At 40.5% G+C, this 26,110-nt stretch overlaps 1 protein-coding gene, 1 long non-coding RNA gene and 2 pseudogenes across 3 annotated transcripts; 2 read left to right on the plus strand and 2 right to left on the minus strand.

Annotated features, from left to right (window-relative positions):
• The first annotated feature begins 1,284 nt into the window (after window positions 1-1,284).
• On the plus strand, window positions 1,285-10,432 carry LOC148733217 (short transient receptor potential channel 6-like). Its single transcript, XM_088759156.1, has 8 exons — window positions 1,285-2,389; window positions 3,751-4,048; window positions 4,284-4,788; window positions 5,874-6,069; window positions 6,333-6,491; window positions 6,647-6,712; window positions 7,306-7,515; window positions 8,033-10,432. The coding sequence occupies exons 1-8, from the start codon at window positions 1,388-1,390 to the stop codon at window positions 8,081-8,083; spliced, it is 2,487 nt and encodes an 828-aa protein (XP_088615282.1). The 5' UTR covers window positions 1,285-1,387; the 3' UTR covers window positions 8,084-10,432.
• A 6-nt stretch (window positions 10,433-10,438) lies between these two features.
• Window positions 10,439-14,235, minus strand: LOC148733218 (uncharacterized; annotated as a pseudogene).
• Window positions 10,439-15,893, minus strand: LOC148733219 (uncharacterized). The gene is made up of 2 exons (XR_016000834.1): window positions 15,777-15,893; window positions 10,439-10,762 (listed from the first exon to the last, which is right to left on the minus strand). It is a non-coding gene; the product is annotated as an uncharacterized LOC148733219 (long non-coding RNA).
• LOC148733220 (short transient receptor potential channel 6-like) lies at window positions 15,841-26,099 on the plus strand (annotated as a pseudogene). Its single transcript, XR_016000832.1, has 8 exons — window positions 15,841-16,800; window positions 18,865-19,162; window positions 19,732-20,236; window positions 21,542-21,737; window positions 21,988-22,146; window positions 22,303-22,374; window positions 22,953-23,162; window positions 23,684-26,099. The product of XR_016000832.1 is annotated as a short transient receptor potential channel 6-like (transcript).
• The last annotated feature ends 11 nt before the right edge of the window (window positions 26,100-26,110 follow it).

Below are 26,110 nucleotides of genomic sequence, written 5' to 3' on the forward strand. Positions count from 1 at the left end.
CTAATTAACAATTCGTTCATGCTTTAGCGTGCACTATCGAGTTATGGAGCACGCGGGAAGTTTGGAGAGCACGAAAGAAGCGTAAGAGTTGCCCGAGGCGATAGCAGAGGGCAATTCTAGCTTCTTTCTATTTGTATCCATTATTGTCGCGAAATGTATTTTTCCCCCCGCTAACAGTGGCCGCTCGCGCGAAAAAAACATTCTGGCGAAGCGATTTGCTGACGCTGTCAGCGTGCACTATCGGGATTTTGAGCATGCTTACGAATATTGAATTTGATTGCGCGGTTCTGCTAGCTATGTTCTAATTCATTGTAATTGACGTTCCAGTTTTAAAAAAATTAATGTAAGTTAAGAAGCTGGCTTCAATTTTAGAGCTATGGGACTTACGTCATTTAGCGTATAGCTTCAACGGCTGTTCCAGAAAATGGTGATATACTGTGCTAAAATAGCACCGATCTTTTGACTCAGTTCAGTGGAGTTGTCTAAAATGGTGCTTCTTTGAATAAAGTAACCGACGTCAGAATGATCGTTTGCAGTAGAATAAAAATATTTTAAGAATGTCTTTCGAGAAAGAACCAGGGTTTGACCAATAACCTAAGCTTTTTTACTCTTCTGCTGACGATGCATATATTTTTTATGGCTCATTTCATTTATCCTTTTGATTGAACAGTACTTCGTATCTTGCCATTAAAGTGCGATAAATGAAAATAATCGTCTTCACCGCTTCAAAACTCCTCCCTAATACAATTTAAATACACTTAATAATATGCTGCGAGCGTCGACTTATTTTAAAACCAACAACATCTTAATTAACCACGGACTTGGCCAACTGCGACTGTCTCAATAGCCCATTGCAGAAACGTGAGAGGACTGGGAAAGAGTGTGGTTGTTTTCCGTTTGTTTGAAAAACTAAGATATTCAAATGAAAGATCAACTAGATTTGAGAGTCTTAAGCAAGAATAGAAGTATTTAGAGGAGGGAAATGGCTAACTGAGAGCTCTTCAAATATCACCTAAATTAGAGAGTTTGTATGGATTGGGTAGACAGGCCAAAAAGATTTTAAGGGTTTGTATAGAATTTTTGCAACTTTTGCAAGGCTCCGATTTGGACACTTTTCCACTGAAAACTCTCCAACTTGACTGGATAGCTTTTCATTCAGTAACATTTCAGTTGAAATGTTTAGATTTTCAATGAAATCAATATAAGAAACTCGTCCCAGTCCTCTCACGTTTCTGCAATGGGCCGTTGGCTGGTTCGTCACGCACGACACGCACGAGTGAAAAGTGCATAAATCATTAGTAACCAAAGCCGCCGACCAGATTGGAATTTGGTCACCCTGTCGGTCAGGTCGGTCACACAGCGAACGGTTTAGGTACATGACTGATAGATGCTCGCACAAGTTGAAGCAATTATCCAAAGTCAACTTATAATGAAGGCAATTTCTGAACCGTATCTCACAGCAGTTAACCTCGAAGACCTGACTGATGGACATCTTGAAGACATAACACTCAGCGACGAGCAGAGTAAATTTCTTGATGCAGTTCGTGACGGCGACGCACATGGCGTTCGCTTACACGTGTTGGAGAAACATGTCGATGTGAATTGTGCGAATTTGTCCGGAGAAACCGCCCTGCAGCTAGCTGTAACAAACGACCGTCACGATATCGCCAAGTTTCTTCTTGAGAATGGAGCTGAAGTGGGTAATGCACTGCTACAAGCTGTTGCCAAAGATTCTATCGAGTGGGTGAGAGCGTTGCTCGATTTCTTAGAGGACTCGGAGAATAGACCGGCTAGTCCTAGCGATGCGTCTTCGGAACAGCAGACGAACCGAATTAAGCGTAATAAATTCGTTTCCTCTTTAATGTTGTCTGCCCACAATGACAACCAAGAGATGGTGAAGCTTTTCTTGGCGAAAGGTTTCGCGATTGAAGAACCGCCATTCCACGACAGATCCTGTGAGTGCTACGAATGCATGCGCTTGGGAAAGCGAATGGGGACTTCTATTTACCGTTTGCAGAGTTATCGAGCGCTGGCCAGCCCTGTATACTTGTGTATGTCGTATTTACTCGACAAGTCCAGCGATTACTCGTTCGAAGAACAAGACATAGCCTCGTCCAAAGATCCGATCGTTCGAGCTTTCCTTTTAAACCGGAAGTTGGAGAGTCTCGTCGATACAGAGTACGAATTCAAAGCAGATTACAAACAGTTGTCTAACAACTGCGAAGAATTTGCAGTAGCACTTCTCTCAGAGTGTCGTACGATGGAAGAAATAAGTTGTGTAATGGAGGTACCTGGTATTGATCAAGTACAACATGTAGAAGTCAGAGGGGGACCAGAAGCCCAAAAGCTCAGCGTGCTGAATTTTGCCATTGCTAATGGTAATGAAAAGGTACGATTATCATTATGTTAGCATGCGTAAGAAGCAGTTGTTCTGGTGACTAGGAGGGAGAATTTGAAAGTTTTTCCCACCAGGTGTAAAGCAGTTTGCAATTTCCATGTCATGCCTCCTTTAATTGAGAGAATTTGGAAGAAAATAGAATGTTCAATGCCAAGTGAAGACATGTCTAACGTAACTAATGGTTACTTTCAGAATGGGCGAGACGCATCCGCACTTCCGCGGAGGATTACATATAGACTGAACATCGAAACCTTATTGTTTAACTCGGTATGCTAGGCGGTCATGTCATATATGTAGGCGCGCGCAAGTCACATGGAAAAGTATCGGATGATCGAATGGCCACACTGAATTATATTTGTGTTTGATTGTCGAGATTCTGTGCCTTGTCTGTTCGTTTATCTTCGTTTCACCGATCCCCTTAATTATAAGACTGTTCTCTAAAGACCCACACGACAGTTGCGCATATCTTGGACAACGTCTTCATTCAATATTAGGGGCCTTAAGTAGTAAGGACGGCAGTGCTAAGGAAGACGTGGATTTTGAAATGAATTTCTACTTTTAATTAGAATTTCAAAAATGGCTGCTTGTGTTTACCTTCTCATAAGGCGCCACAACTCAACCTCAAACGTGAGTATAAAAATAGCGTTGAGTTCCAAATGGAAATGAAGATAATTTTCCATCCCGGTTTTTGTTCGCAAACGACGCACATTTCGGTGATACCGCGTTGTTGTTTTGAAAAGAACAGCGAAGAAATGTACTAAGTTTGAAAATGCACGTGCTAAGCATTTTATTCTGCCGATTAGATCTTTTGTTTTTCCACGTCCTCGTTGCCGTCGCCGTCGTGGTTTGCTTAATGAGGTCTTTACTAACGTCAGTGGACTGTATTTTGAGGAGGGAGGAGGAGGAAGAATGCTCTCCGTCCACAGTTTTTACAGTGCTTCTTGTGAGAATTAGTTTTGGTATGGTTGCATCTACGGGCAAGTTTGTTTATTTTTCTATAACACCAGTAGAATACTCATGAATTGTGTTTATTTTATATTTATTTATTTATTCATTTAACAATTTGACAACGGCAAGTGAATTTACAATAAGACAAGGTTGTCCCTTACTAGGTAAATTACCTTACCCTATCCCCTAAAGGTAGACAAAATTGAAACTCAATTTTGAATTAAATTTTAAATTTTCCTTAAAAGGAAACATCCTCGTAGCATAGGAACTCGGGTTTCAAAATTGTTTTCATTGGGACACCGTGACATGATGGATTTGAACCTGTTGGGTGCAAGCTCAAGTATTCTTTCTATGGGCGTTATTTTTTTTTTTTTTGAGAAATCATAACATCTTGTTTTCTCCAGTTTGTCGCTCACCCTTACAGCCAACTCATGCTCAACTCCGTGCTGTACAACAGATTAGGAGGATGGGAAGATTTTGGCTCCCTAAAGAAAATGGTGTACGGTGTATTATATACATTACTGCTGCCAATACTGGCTCTGCTTTACTTCTTGGCACCTAACTCTCACGTCGGCAAAATACTGAGGAAACCGTTCTTCAAGTTTGTGAGTCACGTGGGTTCGTTTTGCGGCTTTCTTATCCTGCTCGTATTTTCATCGATTCAAGACAACTTGTTTGATGTGCTTCAGTTTTCATTCTTTGGTAGGTACTTTTCTAAACTTTTTTTTAACGTTTGTCAATTATTTGCTCTTATAAATTTTTACCAAACCAATTGATGGGTATTTAAATAGTAATTGAATAGTAATGTGTATATATTAGTAATCTCTTGTTGAGTGTCGGAAGTTATGTTTCGGTTTTGAATCACGGCTTCACAACGTGTGCTTGTCAGCGCCAAAGACAGTTTACTTAATAGTTCTTACTTTGACACCTTGAACAGATAGTTTTATAGCACTGTGGATCGCCGGCAAGTTGCTCCAAGAGGCAAAGAAAGCATTTCGTCAGGGAAAAGAGCGTTATATCTCACAATACTGGAACCTTGTCACGCTGTTCATGTTGGGGCTCTTCGTGATCTCGGGATTACTTTGGCTCGCCGGGTTTTTCATGACAAAGCATGAATTTGGAGGCTCGACAATACCTATTGAAGAGGTATTTGGTGACAAAGCCAAAAAGTACGCATGTGACCTTCTTCTTTTGGCTAATGCCACATTTTCTATCGGTCTGGTGTTAAGCTTCGTTCATGCCTCCAATTTTTTTCAAGTCAACTCCTTTCTCGGGCCTCTGCAGCTGTCCTTGGTGAAAATGATGCGAGACATCGTCAAGTTTCTGTTCCTGTTTTTGTTATTGTACCTTGCATTTGGTTGGGCTGAGCGGAAGGTTTACTCCCAGTACGTACAAGCCAGGAAAAGGTTTGATGGGGTTAAAACTGAACACAAATTCTCCAAGTAAGTACCAGATATTCGTGGGTATAAAATATAATGTTTGCCTAGGTGATAAGAGATACCCGTGCCTTGAGTTTTACCCCAATTGGTAGAGGATAGCAACATGTACACGTCATGCTTCATTCACCCTACCCAAGGCAACTGATTTTAAGAATTGCTGCAGTCAAATAAAAACCAGACCCTCCAAACTCAATTCCCAAAATTCGACTCTCGATTCTCGAAAATCGAACCTGAAACTCGAGCCTCGAAACTCGAGCCTCGATCCATAAGATACATTTGATTATTGGAAATGTACATTCGAGTTGAGACTGTTAACATACAATTGATCGATTCTGATCGATATGACGGCTGAGAAATGGAGCTCGTCTATCGCACTTTATTTTCATAACGGACCGTTGTTACTGCAACTCTTTGGGCTGAAACGTGTAACCCTAATTCTAAGCCTTAGGTACACTGCCAGGTTTTCCTCGCAAATGCTGAGCTAAAATGATAACTAACAGCTTTGCTTCAACAATTTTTTTTTTTTTTGCACGAGTCGTTGGCATGTTGCCTCAAAGGATGTATATGTGGGCTTCCAAGGGGGCCGGTCATTATTTATCCCCCGGGTAAGAGGGGAGGGAGGCGTCGTAGGATTTTGTCTGTGTCACGATAAAAATTCTACCTGATCCCCACCCAAGGGTCTGTGATATTCTGATGATGCCCTACTCTTTTTGCGATAGATTGCAGTCAATTTTTTGAGTGCCCCCCTTCATACTCTGTTGGCGACGATTGATCCAACTCTGTCCCTCCTAAAAACTATGTGATCCCTCCTAAAATCTTCGGCCGGTCATTATTTACGATATTCAACAGTTATTAAAGAGGCAACCAGAAATGGCTCAGTATTAGTTTCCTATGTATTTCTTGCCTTATTTCGTGTAGAAATGTGACGAAAACAGCGTGGCACAAAAAGGATGAGGTGGGGGGGGGGATATGTCATGCTGACGTCCGATCTCAACTTTAAAATACATTGTAAACCTTAGCAATTCTGCCCATGCTGCTATTAAGGTATTGAATACACCATAAACCATATGACGGTTCAATTTTGGCAGGATCGGAGGAACTTTAAGTTTCTTATTCTGGGAGTTGTTTGGAAAGGGAAGTCTCTCGGACCTGAGCACAAACAAGAGATTCATCATCACTAAGTACACAGGAGAGGTACTTCTGGGATTATATAGTATCATCTCCAGTTTAGTCGCCTTAAACATGCTGATTGCCATGATGTCGAACTCCTTTCAGAGGGTCGCGGTAAGTTAAATCAATGAAAGCCTGTTTACTTAAGCGAGTTTCCTCAAGTTGCATATGGTAATTATTGTTGCGCTGAAGGTGTATCTCCCAAAAGGTAACGATCAAAGTAGGGTGATTTTTCGCTGCTACAAGCCGCGACTCACCGCCCTTTGATGCATATCTGGCGGAATATGATAACTTTCAACTGCGGTTTTGCAATACCTTTTCGCAGACCTCTTGAAAACAAATAACAACTGGTTCTTTTTTTTTTTTTTTTTTTAAAGGATGATGAGGATGTTCAGTGGAAGTTCTCGAGAACTCGAATGTGGATGTCTTATCTAGACGAAGGCAACGTTATGCCGCCGCCGTTCAACCTCATTCCTCCTCCTCATTCGGTAATCCGTCTCTGTAGGAGGTTTTGTGCCGATCCGTCCTCCTTCATGGTAGGTGGAGAGGCTTGAAGATTTTATATCGTCGTTTTCCAGTGAATCGTAACAATGAATTCGTGTCCAGCACGTTTGATCATTGTTGCATACACTTAGCAGGTTGGTAGAGATTTTTAGTTCGTCTTCTGCTTACCTTTTTCTTCTTTGTTTAGCGTGGATGCTGCACAAGGCGAGAAACATCAGCGTCGCAATTGAGAAATATGGTGGATATACAGAGGGTAGGTGTACATGATGCAACCGTTGATACACCCTAAACGTGTTAACGTTCGCAGAACCAAATTAAACGCTAAGGCTCGATGTGACGGCAATAAAATTTTAATGAAAAGGCATTCCCCAAAGCCCTGTGGAAAAAAAAACACGAAGAAAACATAAGAAAGTATTAGAGATTACTCTCGTACCCAGACCTTCCACGGCTAAGCAGTCCCACATTCCAGTCACAGTAACACGTTAGGATCCGGTAGGATCTGCTTGAGTACGTTGTTTTGTTAACCACGCTTGGGATGAATTTTTATCTTATGGGATGATCTCGCTTATCGTTGGTGAAACGACCCGAGAGGTTCTTAAACTGGTCGTTAATGGGACGACTCTGGCGTAGGTCGGTGAAACGACTGGTAATCCTTTTCCATGGTGTACGGTCTTAGAGAAAAAGGCGTCCTGATCCAAGACTTTCCACACCTCGATAATTTGTTCAAATGAATCGTACATCATATAAATCAGCTATAAAGGCTTTCATGAACAAACATAGACCAACAACTTTTTTTCTGGTTTTTTATTTATTTATTTATTTATTTATTTATTTTTTTTAATCAAGCGTCGCGTGATAATGAGGCGTTTGATCCAGCGGTATCTTCTCGCTTTTGAGAATTCGAAGAAACCCTGCCAATCCGATGCTCCTCAGCTTACAGCGGAGAGATTGGGGGACAGCAGCGAACTGAAGGACGTGATCACACAGTTGCAATGCATATTGAGAAGGAGTGAAGAAAGCAAACGTCCAACTGATGCAGCTCAACCACAGCCTGAGGTAACTGTTAATCGGAAGACAAACATTTTCTTATGTACAATAAGGACGACTTTACACTCTACAACAGGACAACAACGGGAACAAGCGTGGTGAAACATGAGACATATTGAATAGAAAACTGAGGTGCTCAGGACGATGCAGACGATTACACAAAATACAGAGGCCCAAGGGGCGTGTATTGAAACAGTTTAGAGAGCTGCCCATTTTATCGAGGGTGTCAATGTGAATCGATAATTATCTTCTGTTTGGAGGTGGTAGCCTTGGCTGGGGAACTGTCAGCTTCAAATTTATCAGATAACGATAGGGCAACAAACGCCTCTACCATTCGTTTCGCGTAATTGCAATTACACATGTTGCGAGGTCGGAAGTTAAATAGAAAGGTTTTCTGTTAATTACTTCGCTGATACCTCTTATATAGACGACCATTTTGTTATTTTGAGATGTTACGTATGTAATAGGTGAGTATATTTACAGGAGGGCTTTTCAACGCGTCTTTTCTTTTTTTGATTTTCTTTAGGGAAAAACTAAGGTGGAAATTCATCACAGAGGCAATGGGACTCCTAATTAACCATAAAGGACATGGACACTATACTGTCAGCTATATATTGACAGTCTAAGAATATTCTTTTTTTTAATAGGCTTTTAGCCAGTCAGAGATGCGTATAGCCTGAAAAATAGGTTATTGCTAGGTCTTTATAGGCAAACATGGCGCTCCCTCACTCCAGTATGAACGACGACTTCGCATCAAACTTCGCACTTTAAAGTCAGGGCCGTCGGTAGTCTTGCACTGAAGGTGACATACTTTGCACATTTTCTTCCGACTCCGAGAAGTCGATTAACTTCCAAAAGATATTCAGGATTATAAACGAGCAGATCGACTGGGGAGTCTAAGAGAAAATGAGTTTCGTCTTTAAAATTGAAGAATAGGCCTCAGCCTTTATGGACACTCGTACCCAGTTTTGGTAGGAGATCTTAATTTTCTTAAGCTTTGTGTCCAACGATTTGCTCATCGTGAGGTTTTGATAGTTTTTGCATCTTTCTATTAGTTCCGATGTTAACTGTGTCGCCAACTGAGAAATCCTGTGGATTTCTTACAAGAAATTAAATGAGATCTTTTAACAGAGAGATACGAAAGCTTCAGGTTTCTGTCCTGAATCACAGACCGCATCGTCTGAAGACGCAAATGGAATGAAAAGCGTTTAGGTCCGCCTACGGGCCTGTAACTCTTTTCAGTAAACATAGTAAACAGACAGAACGAAATGCTTTTTGATATCCATGTTTGTTTTAATTACCCAAATTAAAGATCTCATACACAGCTAGTAATAGCCCTTATTCTAGTTCCGCGCGCGCAGTTTAGTTGGACAGCAGTATCCTATGGTTGCGTACGCGAAAGCGAGGCCATCAGGTCAAGCTTCCCTGAAGATTTCTAGCAGGAGTGTAGAAAATATTAAATCGCTGTTAAATTTTAGGTGAAACATAATGGTTAGACACTATAGCCTTTGGCTGTACGAGCCGCAGTTCAAAAGAAGATTGTCGCGGCCTCGCATGGAATTCCTTGCCGCTATCAAACAAAGATCTTCTTCAGAAATGGCTGGTAAAAATCCGAAGGGAGAACACTTCTTTAAACACAAATTCCTATCTATGTAGCAAGCATTTCGAGCCTGAGTGCTTTGTAAAGTCCCTAGGAGGACAGCAAATGCGACTCAAACCGGACGCTATACCAACGAAGTTTATTTTCTCCGCTGAAAAGCCACGGAGGAAAATACCTTATGATCGACAAGCAACAACAACAACAACAAAGAAGAGTAGTGGGACTGCGAGATGTCTCAATGTGAGTATGGATACGACTGTCGACATTAATGTCATTGATAAGCAACTGAAGAGCATTGAAAACACAGATCCAATTGTGTCCAAAGATTCACTCGAATCCACAGAATCGGGAAGACCACTGCTTGTAACAGCTGCGGTGGTACTAGTAGTTTTGCTCACTTCGCTCACTTGTTTACATGCCAAGTGCTGCCACTTTTTAAGAAAATCGTCATCCCATCCGTTCTTGATGTAGCATATAACCCTATTTTAAAGAAAAGGTACACAGACATTACGATTCTGTAACGATTTAAAATCAGGGTAAAAATACCAAGATTTAAATAAATATTATGAACTCAACTTTGAACTAGCACGGGTCTCGAAGCTGTCGATCCAGCACTTCCATCTTCGGCAGTTCCTTCACGATACGAAAGCTATTCCTTCAGCCTTTCCTATGTAACATCACGAGGACACTTGCTGCTTAATATTTTCACTTTCTCTACGGCAGATAAAAATGCTGATTTTGAAGATAATTCGACGCTCGTGCTAAATTCGACTTCACAACTTCTGTAATCTTCGAGAAAGCTTGACCCAAGAGCCTCGCTTTTGTGTGCACTAATACAGGAAGCCGCTGTCCAAATACACCGCACACGCGGAACTGGATCATGGGCTATTAAAACTGATGACTTTGCTAATTTGGCGCGATTTCGAGACACTGTTTTTCATCGGTCCTTAATTCGTATGGGATGTCTTTGTACACGCTTTAGTTTTGGATAGTAATCAGTGTTTTCCGTACATTATTCCTGTACTAGTGAGTGTGCTGAAACCATAACAAAGCCTGTTGTATTTTCTGAAGTAGAAACCAGTCAAACTAGACATCCTGAGCGGATATTATTTCGTTGTAATTCGCGTTACAGTTTTAAAAAAAAAATTAATGTAAAGTAAGCTGTTTCAATTTTAGAGCTATAGGGCGTATTTCATTTGGAGTATAGCTTCCACGGCTGTTCTAGACTGAAATAGTGAGATACTGTGGTAAAATGGCACCGATCTTTTGACTCAGTTGGAGTTGTCTAAAATGGTGCTTTTTGGAATAAAGTGACCTACGTCAGAATGATCGTTTGCAGTATAATAAAAATATTTTAAGAATTCCTTTCGAGAAAGAACCAGGGTTTGACCAAGAGCCTAATCTTTTTTACTTTTCTGCTGATGATACATATATTTTTTACGGTTCATTTTACTTATCGTTTTGCTTGGACAGTACTCCTTATCTTTCCATTACATGTAAAGTGAGGTAAATGAAAATATTGTTCTAATACAAAATTCCCAAATACGATTTAACTACTCCTGGTTCGTCGCGCACGAGTAACCAAAGCCGCTGACCAGGTTCGAATTTGGTCACCCTGTCAGTCAAGCCGGTCACGCAACGAAAGGTCGAAGATCGCTTAAGGTGGCTCACAATAGTTTTTAGGTTTTCTAGCACTTTTACATTTGAGGGATTCAATAAAACAAAATAATAATTTTTCTTACACTTTCTTGGTTATAGTTACTAGCTCAATCATCAGTGAACCAAAACATAATCACGTGGTGTCATCAGCTGTTACCATAGCAACAGCATATGGTTGTAAATAAGAGCCATCATGGAGCTTCTAACGCTAATAGCACAAAAATTAACTCGGTGACCCCTATTTTTCTTAATTTTATCCAATTTTACATGGAAGTGGAAGCAATTATAGAGAGTTTAAAAAAATCTCTGGCGCAGATTTTATGTAATTGCTAAAAACCGTAATTATTGAGTGGCTATAAATCCGGTCCAGAGAATTTTTTTAAATTTTACCAGTACTTTTCTCTTAGTCCACACTACCCAATTTTAAAATAAAATAGTGGGGTCACCGGACTTGTTTTTTAAATAATTCACTTCGCGTCTAAAGAAATTCCACGCGCGTCTCGCGCGTTTCCAAAATCTGGCCTTTACAAGATCCCGCTTTTCGCATGCGCATACGTTGTCCGCTGGTCAAAACCTTGTTTTGTTTCGAAGAGTCACTCGCTCGATTTTCGGTCGATTTCATCAGCTTAATTAGTCGTTCAAGTGGACCTGTAAATTATTTTTCAAGTGCCGTTAACAACCTTGCTTCGTTGCTACGTTTTGGAGAATTTCGGTCATTTAAATCTGGCTAATGTTACGCGAGGTACGTACATTGTCATCAAGCACCTCCAGAGGCACAACACGTGCTGGCCAGTTTCTGCAGTTTAAATGTGGTTAAATGGAAACACATGAAGTTACGATTTACCAACAATGGAACCAAAGGAACTATTTTTCTTTCGGAAATGTTTCCTGAAAGTGGTTTGCAATGGCATCGAGAATACGCTTTGTTCGAGTGACACGAGGTTTCCTCGCTGTGTTTTGGGAAGGAGGCATGCTGAGGATCGCAAGCAGCCCCTTTGTTCCGAACTTTAAATATAACTCTTTGAGATGTGAATAGGAAAGCCCACTTCCTGCAATCTTCTGAGCCATTGATTGTTTTATTGCACCACTGTCGTTCCTGGGGTCGAAAAGTCTTCCGCTGAATGTCTGAAGAATTTCATGGCGTCGATCCAAATACGTCATGCTGGCAATTCCTTGTTCAACTTCAATAACTCCAGAACAATTCACGAGTTTTTCCTTGTTCAGTTGAAGTGTAGAATGAAACAGAATTTTTTCAAGTGCCTTAACGTCCTCCAAGGCATCGTGGGCTTCAAATTCTTCATAAAGAGATGTGAGTAAAGTGCTGATTGGTTTGATTTGCAAGATGCCGATTCACTGAGTTGGAATGCCGGGTGTTTATCTTTCAAAAGATGTTTGACAAGGATTTGACTGTCGCCAAAATAAACATTCAGGTTGCTTAGTTTGCTGCGAAAATTTTCGTCGCTTCTCCGGAGAAGTATTGGAATGTCAAATGTTGATGAATTCTGACCTATTAGAACTATACAAGTTTCCTTCTGGGATGAACATTTTACTTGACTAAGAAAGGTGTGAAACTCCTGAAGCGCTTTATCAAGAGAGACCGTTTCCACTGGTTGGTTTTCTTTCAATAGTTTTCTGATTCCATTGATATTTTGAACAGATAGTTTGTTCACTCGTGAAGCTCCAGTACTCACATTTCCTATTGGTAGAATGTACTTTGAAAACACTTGATTTTCATGAATGGCGGACAGCTGACAGAGTTCTGCATTTTTCCCGGTGCAGGTAGTCTCAGTGTCAAAAACAACAAAAGTGTAAGTTTGTTTTGGATCATAAGTCAGTTTTGGCATATCAGGTTGAGCATAGTAGGATGGTACTAGTTTTTCATACTCGTGAAGCTCATTATTAGAAATGTTTTCCAAAAGATGTTCAATGTGAGTGTGAGTTCTTGGTGAAGGCTGATTGACACTTGTATCCAGATTCAAAGCAACTGCAGTTTCATAAGTTTTCCCCTTCTTAGCTTCTTTTTGACTATTTTGACTAGATTTCTGACCCCGTAATTGATTTCTCCTATACTTGAAATTTTTTGTAGCCTTCCGGTTTTTGTCACTTAACACTTTTTTGTCCATCAGATCTTCATGTGATGTACAAAAATAGCTGGGTTCGATATTCAGTATCTCTAATGCTACACTTACATAGCCATAGCCAAGATTTCTTTGGGCCACACACAGGCTACTCTAAAGTCATTGCTGGCACTTCCTCCATAATACCGGGTTTTGGGGTTTTTTGTTGCTATGGTATTATTTAGACTTTCATTCCATTGAGAGTTGGCACATGGGGAAAGCTTCTTGACAACAGTATCGGTGGCATATTCTGAAAAGATGTTGGTTAGGGCATTTTTCAGGGGCTCACCATGTAAATTCTTGCCATTAGGTAGTTCTGTGTGCTTGTATCCCTCAGGACATTTTTTGAAACCACACCAGGATATATTGCATGAACTCTGTTCCCCAAATGAATGTGGTACTATGGAGTTGATACTTGATTTTAAAAATTCTGGATTTCCTGCATTCTGAGTTACAGCATAACTGAAGCATTTTGCATAGTAACTTATTACTTTGTTACTTAGTGTTGAACAGTGCGGATTTTTGAAGCAATCTTTCAGATTGTAAAGACGAGTAGTGAGAGAACGTTTGGTATGTATTGTCTGACCACTTTTCAACCTTGTATGGCACTTTGTTTAAAATATCAGCAATAGTGGTACTGTCATCATCCCCAACATATGTACTGAATTGGGTTCCACTGTTAAGGGCATTAGTCCAGAGCTCAACTGCTACATCACTCTCCATGGACTTCGAGGACCCTACATGGTTTTTTCTACAGTCGTGTGTTTTGGCCACTTTTCCTGATTTTTTGCTGGATTCACATACGCTGCAGGCTTTACATCTCGTTGCATAAGACAGAACCTTTCCCGTTTTTAAACCCATTGATGCTCCGTGACCAGTGTGTGAGTTGTGCCCTTTGCCTCTTTTCGTCCAACCCATGTCGTACGAGACTGCAATTGCCGGCATACTATCTACTTCCCCCTGATTGTTAGATTTTTCTGCATTTTCCTTTTCCTGTTGTAAATACACATCACAACTTCCTTTTGCTACCTTTCCAATGCTGTTACCTATTTCCCTTTCTCGCATTTTGAACAGTTGGCTATTCATTGTTGGAATGTTTAAAGTAGCCAGAAAATTGTTCAGTTGTGTTTGTCCAACTCCAATATGAAGAGAGCCAAGAACTGCTCTAGAATTAATGTCACTGGCTTTTGGCCCTCTGCTACCTGTTCTGTGATGATTAGATGTATGAACATTGTTTATTTTTCCACACTTGGAACATTGAATGTTGAAGACACTACTTAGCCCACTTCTTGTTTCACCAACCATGTTGTCCAAAGACAGTGGACCTGGAAACCAAATTTGTTTGTTTGTCATTTCACTTTCATTTGGTTTAATTAGTTTTACTGGAGGCAGAATAAAACAGTAGACTGGTTCAGATTGGTTAATAAGTCTGATTTGAATAACAAATCTTAACTAAATTAGGAGGAGAGAGATCATGAGAAATGTCTAATCCCACACCTAAAAAAGACCATTCAATATAGAGTGTAAAAAGGTTCATATACTTAACGAGTTTTGCCACACATTTGTCAAAAATTTGAAATGAGTAGCAAACAAATTTCGAAGTATTTCTTTTGCACCTTGACAATAAGGCATATGATTACATTTTTAAAATGACTATGCTGTACAATATTTTCTTACAATAATTTGATAAGTTAATTTTTAGTTTTCTATTGTTTGAAATCATTCTTTTGAATCTAAGAAAAGGTAAATACAACTTTAAAGCCAAAGAAAAATAGTATTTCTCTGACTTCAGTGGTCATTTGTTTACATATAGTTATTCTTGTTCTTGATGAAATACAAAAGAGGGGACTTGTTTATTGTGCTCTGATGAAAGAAATATTGAATGTGTACTCTGGTAAGGAAGCTGACTGTATAACAGTTTTTCTCCAAGCAGTAAATATTTAATACAGTAATTGTTCATAAAGCCTCATAATGGTTGCAGAAGGAAAACTTTTACAACAACTTCTGTACATGCAGAACTCAATATTTATGCTAACAGTTTATTCCTTGGCCTATTTTTACAATTGAAAAAGTCCACAAAGTCTTCCTCACCTGCTTGACAATGTAAACAAGACTTGAGGTCATTTTTTAGCACTTCCATGCTGACGATTCGTGTGCCTGGTAACATTTGAGCGTCCTCTTCCTCTATGTTTTGCTATGAATAGAGAATGATTACTTTTGAAGTCCTCGAAAGAAACGGCGATATCTTCAATTTTATTTGTTACAATTTACTGGTCCAAAAAAGAACTTACCTGTTTTGACCTAGTCACTGTTTTCCTGGGGGGCTCAATGTCCTCTTCCTCCATATCATTTTATTTTTCCTGAGATTTTTTTTCTTACTTACCCTTGCAAGGTTTTTCAACACGCTCAAGCGTCTTTTCGTCGCAAAACGACCTTTATGGCGACCAGAATTGGCACAGACAGAGTTTTCGTCATTTTCTACAGCATAGACCACCGATGGATTAAGTAAATTAAAGCCACATACAAAGCCGCCCCAGGAAAGATAAAGGAGTAAAAGTGTGCTTGGTTTGGTCTCGGGAATTTCGGAGTCCACTCCAGAGTCTTCACGATCGATCGCAGCGCGTACATAAAAACTATAAAATTTTCTTCTCGGCACAACATATGCCGATCGGCCAGCAATATTTTCTTTAGCTAATACTAAAAATAAAGACTTTTGGCGGCTAAAATTTTCGTAAAAATGCGATTTACCCTGAATACTAGACGTGAATAGAGTTCGGCAAAAAAAATTACGCGCCGCCATGTTTGTTTACCTCCTCCATGGCTTTTAAAAATCCCGCGAGTGACGCGCGTGATTCGCACAGCTAGAACGCAGTCCTAAAACTATTGTGAGCCACCTTAATTGAGCTTGATCGATAGACGCTCGCACAAGTTGAAGTAATTATCGAAAGTCAACTTAGAATGAAGGCAATTTCTGAACCGTATCTCACAGCAGTTAACCTCGAAGACCTGACTGATGGACATCTTGAAGACATAACACTCAGCGACGAGCAGAGTAAATTTCTTGATGCAGTTCGTGACGGCGACGCACATGGCGTTCGTTTGTACGTGTGGGAGAAACATGTCGATGTGAATTGTGCGAATTTGTCCGGAGAAACCGCCCTGCAGCTAGCTGTAAACAACGACCGTCACGTTATCGCCAAGTTTCTTCTTGAGAATGGAGCTGAAGTGGGTAATGCACTGCTACAAGCTGTTGCCAAAGATTCTATCGAGTGGGTGAGAGCGTTACTCGATTTCGTGAAGGACTCGGAGAATAGACCGGCTAGTCCTAGCAGTGTGTCTTCAGAACAGCAGACGAGCCGAGTTAAGTATAACAGATTCGTTTCCCCTTTGATGTTGGCTGCCCACAATGACAACCAAGAGATGGTGAAGGTGTTCTTGGCGAAAGGTTTCACGATTGAAGAACCGCCATTCCATAACAGATCCTGTGAGTGTGACGAATGCATGCGCTTGGGAAAGCGATTGGGGACTTCTATTTACCGTTTGCAGAGTTATCGAGCGATGGCTAGCCCTGTGTACTTGTGCATGTCGTATTTACTCGACAAATCCAGCGACCATTTGGACGAAGAGCAAGACATAGCCTCGTCCAAAGATCCGATCGTTCGAGCTTTCCTTTTAAACCGGAAGCTAGAGAGTCTCGTTGATACAGAGTACGAATTCAAAGCAGATTACAAACAGTTGTCTGACAACTGCGAAGAATTTGCAGTAGCACTTCTCACAGAGTGTCGTACGATGGAAGAAATAAGTTGTGTAATGGAGGTACCTGGTATTGATCAAGTACAACATGTAGAAGTCAGAGGGGGGCCAGAAGCCCAAAAGCTGAGCGTGCTGAATTTTGCCATTGCGAATGGTAATGAAAAGGTACGATAATGGGTTCCTGTGGCATTTACATAGCCGTTACGAATTTTGCCATTGCTAATGGTAATGAAAAGGTACCGTAATGGGTTCCTGTGGCATTTACATAACCGTTACGAATGCAGTTCAAATATATTGCCTCTAGAATCTGTCCCTAGTGGTCAGTCTTCGAAAAAAATCAGCTCCGAATAAAGATTAATAGTTCATTACTTGTTTGGAAGTGTTTTTTCTGCCAGGAAGCCTCAAAATCGCTCCTTTGGGGCTTTCAAAGTTCGGCGGTTAATTTGCCTCGCTCTCTATCATGAAGAAATGCGACAAGGCAGGCTGCTTACACCACCAGATCCCACACCACCTCAGTATTCGAGACAAACATATTTTACCTTCTAGGTCTTATTTTCCCACCAAAATTCAACAGGCCACAGAAGGATTAACCAGCTGTTGCGGTGACTCGGTTTTGAATCGTACCATTCAACGGTTTACGAGAAAATGGAACGCAAAGTTGTAGATTTGGAGCTGGAGCTCCTCTAGGGATCCGGACATGAGGGGTTATCAAAGGAATTCCAAACATGCGTTTCGGTTATCGTATCTAACACTCAAGTAAGCTGCCTGCCTTGTCGCATTTCTTCATCATAGAGAGCGAGCCAAATTAACCGCCGAACTTTAAGAGCCCCAAACGAGCGATTTTGAGACTTCCTGGCAGAAAAAACACTTCCAAACAAGTAATGAACTATTAATCTTTATTCGGAGCTGATTTTTTTTTTGAACACTGACCACTTGAGACAGATTCTAGAGGCAATATATCATTCTTGTGCTTTGAGCAAATGAGTCTTTTAATGTACGATGTCCGCAATAATCTCGTTCCTGATAACATTAAGAACATGTTCACGAAGCTGGCTTCTGTCCACAGTTACCAGACTAGATCTGTTACCAATGTAAATTATTATGTTGAACAAGTTAGAACTAAAAATATGAAGAGCTGAGAGCCATCTCTATTTCTGGCACCTTGATCTGGAACAGTATTCCACTTCTTATCAAAACACTTTAAAAAAATCAATTTAAAAGCACAATAAAGGAAAAACTCTTTCAAATTCTGAAAAAAGAGGATGATTATATAAGAATTGCTGATATTAGAGTACAATTCTCAAAATTATACCTGTGTGTACTTCCAGTATATACTACGGTCTGCCCTCCTGTTTCATTCTGTCTATAAGCCACACGGCAAACTAGATTGTTCGTCTATATATTATAATTCTACATATAAATATTCATTTTCTATAGAATTCTTTTTTTTTTTTTTTTTTTTTTTCCTCTCTTGTGCCCGCCTCGAATAGCCCTAGCTACTTGCGGGTGTAATTTTCCGTATTAAGCTTAAATAAAATTAGTTGTTGTTGTCGTAGTTGTTGTTTAATATATTTGAACTACATTCATAACGGCTATGTAAATGCCACAGAAACCCATTACCATAGAAACCCGAAACCACAGATATTTAAGATGGTAAGCCTGTGGTACGATTAATAGTATGTTAGCATGCGTAAGAAGCAGTTATTCTGGTGACTTAGGAGGGAAAATTTGAAAGTCTTTCCCACCAGGTGTAAAGCAGTTTTCAATTTCCATGTCATGCCTCCTTTAATTGAGAGAATTTGGAAGAATATAGAATATTCAATGCAAAGTCAATACATGTCTAACGTAACTAATGGTTGCGCATATCCTGGACAACGTCGTCATTTAATATTAACCTCAGTGGTCTGTATTTCGAGAAGGGAGTAGAAGGAATATTCTCTCCGTCCAGTGCTTCTTGAGAGAATTAGTTTTGGTATGATTACATCTATGAGCAAGTTTGTTGATTTTTCGGTAACGCCCGCAGAATACTCATGAATAGTAAATCAAAATTTAAAATTTCCCTTAAAAGGAAACACCCTCGTAGCATAGGAACTCGGGTTTCAAAATTGTTTTCATTGGAACACAGTTACATGATGGATTAAAACCTGCTGGGTGCAAGCTCAAGTCTTTTTTAATTGGGCGTTATTATTTTATTTTTTTTGAGAAATCATAACATCTTGTTCTCTCCAGTTTGTCGCTCACCCTTACAGCCAGCTTATGCTCAACTCGGTGCTGTACAACCGATTAGGAGGATGGGAAGACTTTGGCTTCCTAAAGAAAATGGTGTGGAGTGTGTTATATACATTACTGCTGCCAGTACTGGCTCTGTTTTACTTCTTGGCGCCTAACTCTGAAGTCAGCAAAATGCTGAGGAAACCGTTCTTCAAGTTTGTGAGTCACGCGGGTTCGTTTTGCAGCTTTCTTATCCTGCTCATATTTTCATCGATTCAAGACTACTTGTTTGATGTGCTTCAGTTTTCAGTCTTTGGTAGGTACTTTTCTGATTTTTTTTTTTTTGACGTTTGTTAGTCATTTGCTCTCATAAATTTTTACCTAACCAATTGATGAGTATTTAAGTAGTAGTTGAGTAATGGGATATATTGGTAATCTCTAGTTGAGTGTCAGAAGTTATTTGGAAATGTTTCGGTTTTGAATCACGGCTTCAGTTCACAACGTGTGCTTTGCCGCGCCAAAGACGGTTTACTTAATAGTTCTTACTATATATATCTCATTAACCAAGCGCGAGGGCCGTACTGGGAGAATATCGGCCCGAGGTCTTGACAGTACGGACCGAGCGCAGCGAGGTCCGTACAATAAAGACCGAGGGTCGATATTCTTCCAGTACGGTCTCGAGCAAGCTTTATTATACGACTGAAGTTCAAAGGGACACAAATTTGGTATCATTCGGGACCATTCGGGACAGTGCCCGGTCCAATACTTAGAGAATATTGGACAGGCAATAGAGCATTTTGATTGGTTGATTTTAGTTATTGGCCCTCTGACTGCCCGAGTCGTGTAATAAATATGGATAAGAGTATTTATTGACCCCTTGAACAGATAGTTTTATAGTACTGTGGATCACCGGCAAGCTGTTACAAGAGGCAAAGAAAGCATTTCGTCAGGGAAAAGAGCGTTATATCTCACAATACTGGAACCTTGTCACGCTGTTCATGTTGGGGCTCTTCGTTATCTCGGGATTCCTTTGGCTCGCCGGGTTTTTCATGACAAAGCATGGATTTGGAGGCTCGGCGGTATCCATTCAAGAGCTATTTGGTGACAAAGCCCAAGTGTACGCCTACGACCTTCTTCTTTTGGCTAATGCCACATTTTCTATAGGTCTGGTATTGAGCTTCGTTCATGCCTCCAATTTTTTTCAAGTTAACTCCATTCTCGGGCCTCTGCAGTTGTCCTTGGTGAAAATGATACGAGACATCGTCAAGTTTCTGTTCCTGTTTTTGTTATTGTACCTTGCATTTGGTTGGGCTGAGCGGAAGGTTTACTCCCGGTACATACAAGCCAGGGAAAAGTTTGTTGGGAATGAAACCGAACACGAATTCTCCAAGTAAGTACTAGATATTCATGTGTATAAAATATGTTTGCCTAGATGATAATGGAGATACTCGTGCCTTGAGCTTTACCCGGATTGGTAGAGGATAGCACATGTACAAGTCATGCTACATTCACCCCACCCAAGGCAACTGATTTTAAGAATTGCCGCAGTAAAATAAAAACTAGACCCTAGAAACTCGATTCTCAATATTCGACTTTCGAATCTCAAAAATCGAACCTTGAAACTCGAGCCTCGAAACTCGAGCCTCAATCCACAAGATACATTTGATTATTGGAAATCTACATTCGAGTTGAGACGGTTAACGTACAATTGATCGATTCTGATCGATATGACGGCTGAGAGATGGAGCTCGTCTATCGCACTTTATTTTCATAACGGACCGTTCAGTTACCGCAACTCTTTGGGCTAAAACGTCTAACCCTAACTCTAAGCCTTATGTAAATTTCCATGGTTTTCCTGGCCAATGCGTAGCTAAAATGATAACTAAAAGCTTTACTTCAACAACATTTTTTTTTTTTGCACAAGTCGTTGGCATGTTTCCTCAAAGGATGTATATCTGAGCTTCCAAGGGGGTAGTCATTATTTATCCCCCGGGTAAGAGGGGAGGGGGTCGTCGTAGGATTTTGTCTATGCCACGATAAAAAAATCTACCTGATCCCCACTGAAGGGTCTGTGATATTCTGATGATGCCTTCCCCCCTTAGGCAATAGATTGGAAGTCAATATTTGAGTCCCTCCTTCATGCTCTGTTGGCAACGATTGATCCAACTCTGTCCCTCCTGAGAACCATGTGATCCCCCCCTAAAATCTTCCGCCCTCTCCCACCTTCTTCCTCTTAGACGATATATAATGACTGGTTCCTGAGAAGACTTGTTTGTGGAGAGCCAGCTTTGAGCCTTGGTTTCGCGTTATGCCGAATGTCTCGTTACTATACTACGCCAGAAAAAAATATCTAGGGCTTTCATTTTGTTATAAAACTTTTTAGACTCGTTGGCGCGACGGCGCGCGAATGTCTTTCCAAACTTCCTTCGGTTACAAAACAGCCCTGAGTCGCATTAGGTATTAGCTCATTAGAGACAATAAAAATTGTCAATGAAATGAAGATTCTTTTTATGATATACAACAGTTATTAAAGAGGCAACCAGAAATGGCTCAGTGGTAGTGTCTATATATTTCTTGGCATATTTCGTGTAGAAATCTGACTAAAACAGCGTGGCACAAAAAGGATGGGTGTGTGTCTGTGTGGGGGGGGGGGGGGATGTGTCATGCCTGTTGCCTTACGGTTCAATTTTGACAGGATCGGAGGAACTTTAAGATTCCTATTCTGGGACTTGTTTGGAAAGGGAAATCTCTCGGACCTGAGAACAGACAAGAGCTTCATCATCAGTCAATACACAGGAGAGGTACTTCTGGGATTATATAGTATCATCTCCATTTTGGTCGCCCTAAACATGCTGATTGCCATGATGTCGAACTCCTTTCAGAGGGTCGCGGTAAGTTAAATCAATGAAAGCCTGTTTACTTGAGCGCGTTTCCTCATGTTGCATATGGTAATAATTATAGTTGTGCTGAAGGTGTATCTCCCAAAAGGTATTGATCAAAATAGAGTGATTTTTTGCTGCAACAAGCCGCGACTCCCCACCCTTTCATGCATATCTCACGGAATATGATAACTTTCAACTGCGGTTTTCCAATAACTTTTCGCAGACCACTTGATAACAAATTACGACTGTTTTTTTTAAGGATGATGAAGATATTCAGTGGAAGTTCTCGAGAACTCGAATGTGGATGTCTTATGTAGACGAAGGCAACGTTATGCCGCCGCCGTTCAACCTCGTTCCTCCTCCTCATTCGGTAATCCGTCTCTGCAGAAGGTTTTGTGCCGATCCGTCCTCCTTTATGGTAGGTGGAGAGGCTTGAAGATTTTATATCGTCGTTTTCCAGTGAGTCGTAACAATGAATTCGTGTGCAGTGCGTTTGATCATTGTTGCATACACTTAGCAGAGTGGTAAAGATTTTTATTTTGTCTTCTGCTTACCCTTTTTATTCTTTGTTTAGCGTGGATGCTGCACTAGGCGAGAAGCATCGGCGTCGCCATTGGAAACTATGGTGGATATAGATATACAGAGGGTGGGTGTACATGATGCAACCGTTGATACACCCTAAACGTGTTAACGTTCGCAGAACCAGTTTAAATGCTAAACCTCGATGTGACGGCAATAAAATTTTAATGAAAAGGCATTCTCCAAAGCCATGTAGAAAAAAACACGAAAAAATCATAAGAAAGTATTGGAGGTTACTCTCGTACCCAGACCTTCCACGGCTAAGCAGTCCTACATTCCAGTCACAGTTACACGGTAGAATCTGGTAGGATCAGCTTGAGTACGTTGTTTTGTTAACCACGCCTGGGATGAATCTTTATCTTATGGAATGATCTCGTTTATCGTTGGCGAAACGATCCGAAAGGTTCGTGAACTTGTCGTTAATGAAACGACTCCGGCGTAGGTCAGTGAAACGACTGGTAATCCTTTTCCATCTGGTCTTAGAGGAAAAGGCGTCCTGATCCAAGACTTTCCACACATTGATAATTTGTTCAAATGAATCGTACATCATTTACATATCAGCTATAAAGGCTTTCATGAACAAACATAGACCAACAACTTTTTTTCTGTTTTTTTTTTTTTTTTTTTTTTTTTTTTATAATCAAGCGTCGCGTGGTAATGGGGCGTTTGATCCAGCGGTATCTACTCGCTTTTGAGAATTCGAAGAAACCTTGCAAATCCGATGCTCTTCAGCTTACAGTGGAGAGATTAGGGGACAGCAGCGAACTGAAGGACGTGATCACACAGTTGCAAGGTATATTGAGAAGGAGTGAAGAAAGCAAATGTCCAGCTGATGCAGCTAAACCACAGCCTGAGGTAAATGTTAATCGGGAGACAAAAATTTTCTTATGTACAATAAGGAGGACTTTACACTCTACAACAGGACAACAACGGGAACAAGCGTAGTGAAACATGAGACATATTGAATAGAAAACTGAGGTGCTCAGGACGATGTAGACGATTGCACAAAATACAGAGGCCCGAGGGGTGTGTCTTGAAACAGTTAAGAGAGCTGCCCGTTTTATTGAGGAAGGCTGTCAATGTGAATCGATAATTATCTACTGTGTGGAGGTGGTAGCTTTGGCTGGGGAACTGTCAGCTTCAAATTGATCAGATAACGATAGGGCAACAAAAGCCTCTACCATTCGTTTCACGTAATTGCAATTACACATGTTGCGAGGTCGGAAGTTAAATAGAAAGGTTTTCTGTTAATTACTTCACCGATACCTCTTATATAGACGACCATTTTGTTATTTTGAGATGTTACGTATGTAATAGGTGAGTATATTTACAGGAGGGCTTTTTAACGCGTCTTTTCTTTGTTTGATTTCCTTTAGGGAAAAACTAAGGTGGAAATTTATCACAGAGGCAATGGGACTCCTACTAAACCATGAAGGACATGGACACTATACTGTGAGCTATATATTGACAGTCTAAGAACATTCTTTTTTTTAATAGGCTTTTAGCCAGTTAGAGATGCGTATAGCCTGAAAAATAGGTTATTGCTAGGTCTTTATAGGCAAACATGTCGCTCCCTCACTCCAGTATGAACGACGACTTCGCATCAAACTTCGCACTTTAAAGTCAGGGCCGTCGGTAGTCTTGCACTGAAGGTGACATACTTTGTACATTTTCTTCCGACTCCGAGAAGTCGATTAACTTCCAAAAGATATTCAGGATTATAAACGAGCAGATCGACAGGGGAGTCTAAGAGAAAATGAGTTTCGTCATTAAAATTAAAGAATAGGCCTCAGCTTTTATGGACACTCGTACCCAGTTTTGGTGGGAGATCTTAATTTTCTTAAGCTTTGTGTCCAACGATTTGCTTATCGTGAGGTTTTGATAGTTTTTGCATCTTTCTATTAGTTCCGATGTTAACTGTGTCGCCAACTGAGAAATCCTGTGGATTTCTTACAAGAAATTAAATGAGATCTTTTAACAGAGAGATACGAAAGCTTCAGGTTTCTGTCCTGAATCACAGACCGCATCGTCTGAAGACGCAAATGGAATGAAAAGCGTTTAGGTCCGTCTACGGGCCTCTAACTCTTTTCAGTAAACATAGTAAACAGACAGAACGAAATGCTTTTTGATATCCATGTTTGTTTTAATTACCCAAATTAAAGATCTCATACACAGCTAGTAATAGCCCTTATTCTAGTTCCGCGCGCGCAGTTTAGTTGGACAGCAGTATCCTATGGTTGCGTACGCGAAAGCGAGGCCATCGGGTCAAGCTTCCCTGAAGATTTCTAGCAGGAGTGTAGAAAATATTAAATCGCTGTTAAATTTTAGGTGAAACATAATGGTTAGACAGCCTTTGGCTGTACGAGCCGCAGTTCAAAAGAAGATTGTCGCGGCCTCGCATGGAATTCCTTGCCGCTATCAAACAAAGATCTTCTCCAGAAATGGCTGGTAAAAATCCGAAGGGAGAACACTTCTTTAAACAAAAATTCCTATCTATGTAGCAAGCATTTCGAGCCTGAGTGCTTTGTAAAGTCCCTAGGAGGACAGCAAATGCGACTCAAACCGGACGCTATACCTACGAAGTTTATTTTCTCCGCTGAAAAGCCACGGAGGAAAATACCTTATGATCGACAAGCAACAACAACAACAACAACAACAACAACAAAGAAGAGTAGTCTCAAAAGAGATGTCTCAATGTGAGTATGGATACGACTGTCGACATTAATGTCATTGATAAGCAACTGAAGAGCATTGAAAACACAGATCCAATTGTGTCCAAAGATTCACTCGAATCCACAGAATCGGGAAGACCACTGCTTGTAACAGCTGCGGTGGTACTAGTAGTTTTGCTCACTTCGCTCACTTGTTTACATGCCAAGTGCTGCCACTTTTTAAGAAAATCGTCATCCCATCCGTTCTTGATGTAGCATATAACCCTATTTTAAAGAAAAGGTACACAGACATTACGATTCTGTAACGATTTAAAATCAGGGTAAAAATACCAAGATTTAAATAAATATTATGAACTCAACTTTGAACTAGCACGGGTCTCGAAGCTGTCGATCCAGCACTTCCATCTTCGGCAGTTCCTTCACGATACGAAAGCTATTCCTTCAGCCTTTCCTATGTAACATCACGAAGACACTTGCTGCTCAATATTTTCACTTTCTCTACGGCAGATAAAAATGCTGATTTTGAAGATAATTCAACATTTTCGACGCTCATGCTAAATTCGACTTCACAACTTCTGTAATCTTCGAGAAAGCTTGACCCAAGAGCCTCGCTTTTGTGTGCACTAATACAGGAAGCCGCTGTCCAACTACACCGCACACGCGGAACTGGATCATGGACTATTAAAACTGATGACTTTGCTAATTTGGCGCGATTTCGAGACACTGTTTTTCATCGGTCCTTAATTTGTATGGGATGTCTTTGTACACGCTTTAGTTTTGGATAGTAATCAGTGTTTTCCGTACATTATTCCTGTACTAGTGAGTGTGCTGAAACCATAACAAAGCCTGTTGTATTTTCTGAAGTAGAAACCAGTCAAACTAGACATCCTGAGCGGATATTATTTCGTTGTAACTCGCGTTACAGTTTTAAAAAAAAAATTAATGTAAAGTAAGCTAGTTTCAATTTGAGAGCTATAGGGCTTATTTCATTTGGAGTATAGCTTCCACGGCTGTTCTAGACTGAAATAGTGAGATACTGTGGTAAAATGGCACCGATCTTTTGACTCAGTTGGAGTTGTCTAAAATGGTGCTTTTTGGAATAAAGTGACCTACGTCAGAATGATCGTTTGC

The sequence above is a fragment of the Stylophora pistillata genome, chromosome 4, assembly GCF_964205215.1.
Source record: "Stylophora pistillata chromosome 4, jaStyPist1.2, whole genome shotgun sequence".
Taxonomy (NCBI): Eukaryota; Metazoa; Cnidaria; class Anthozoa; order Scleractinia; family Pocilloporidae; genus Stylophora; species Stylophora pistillata.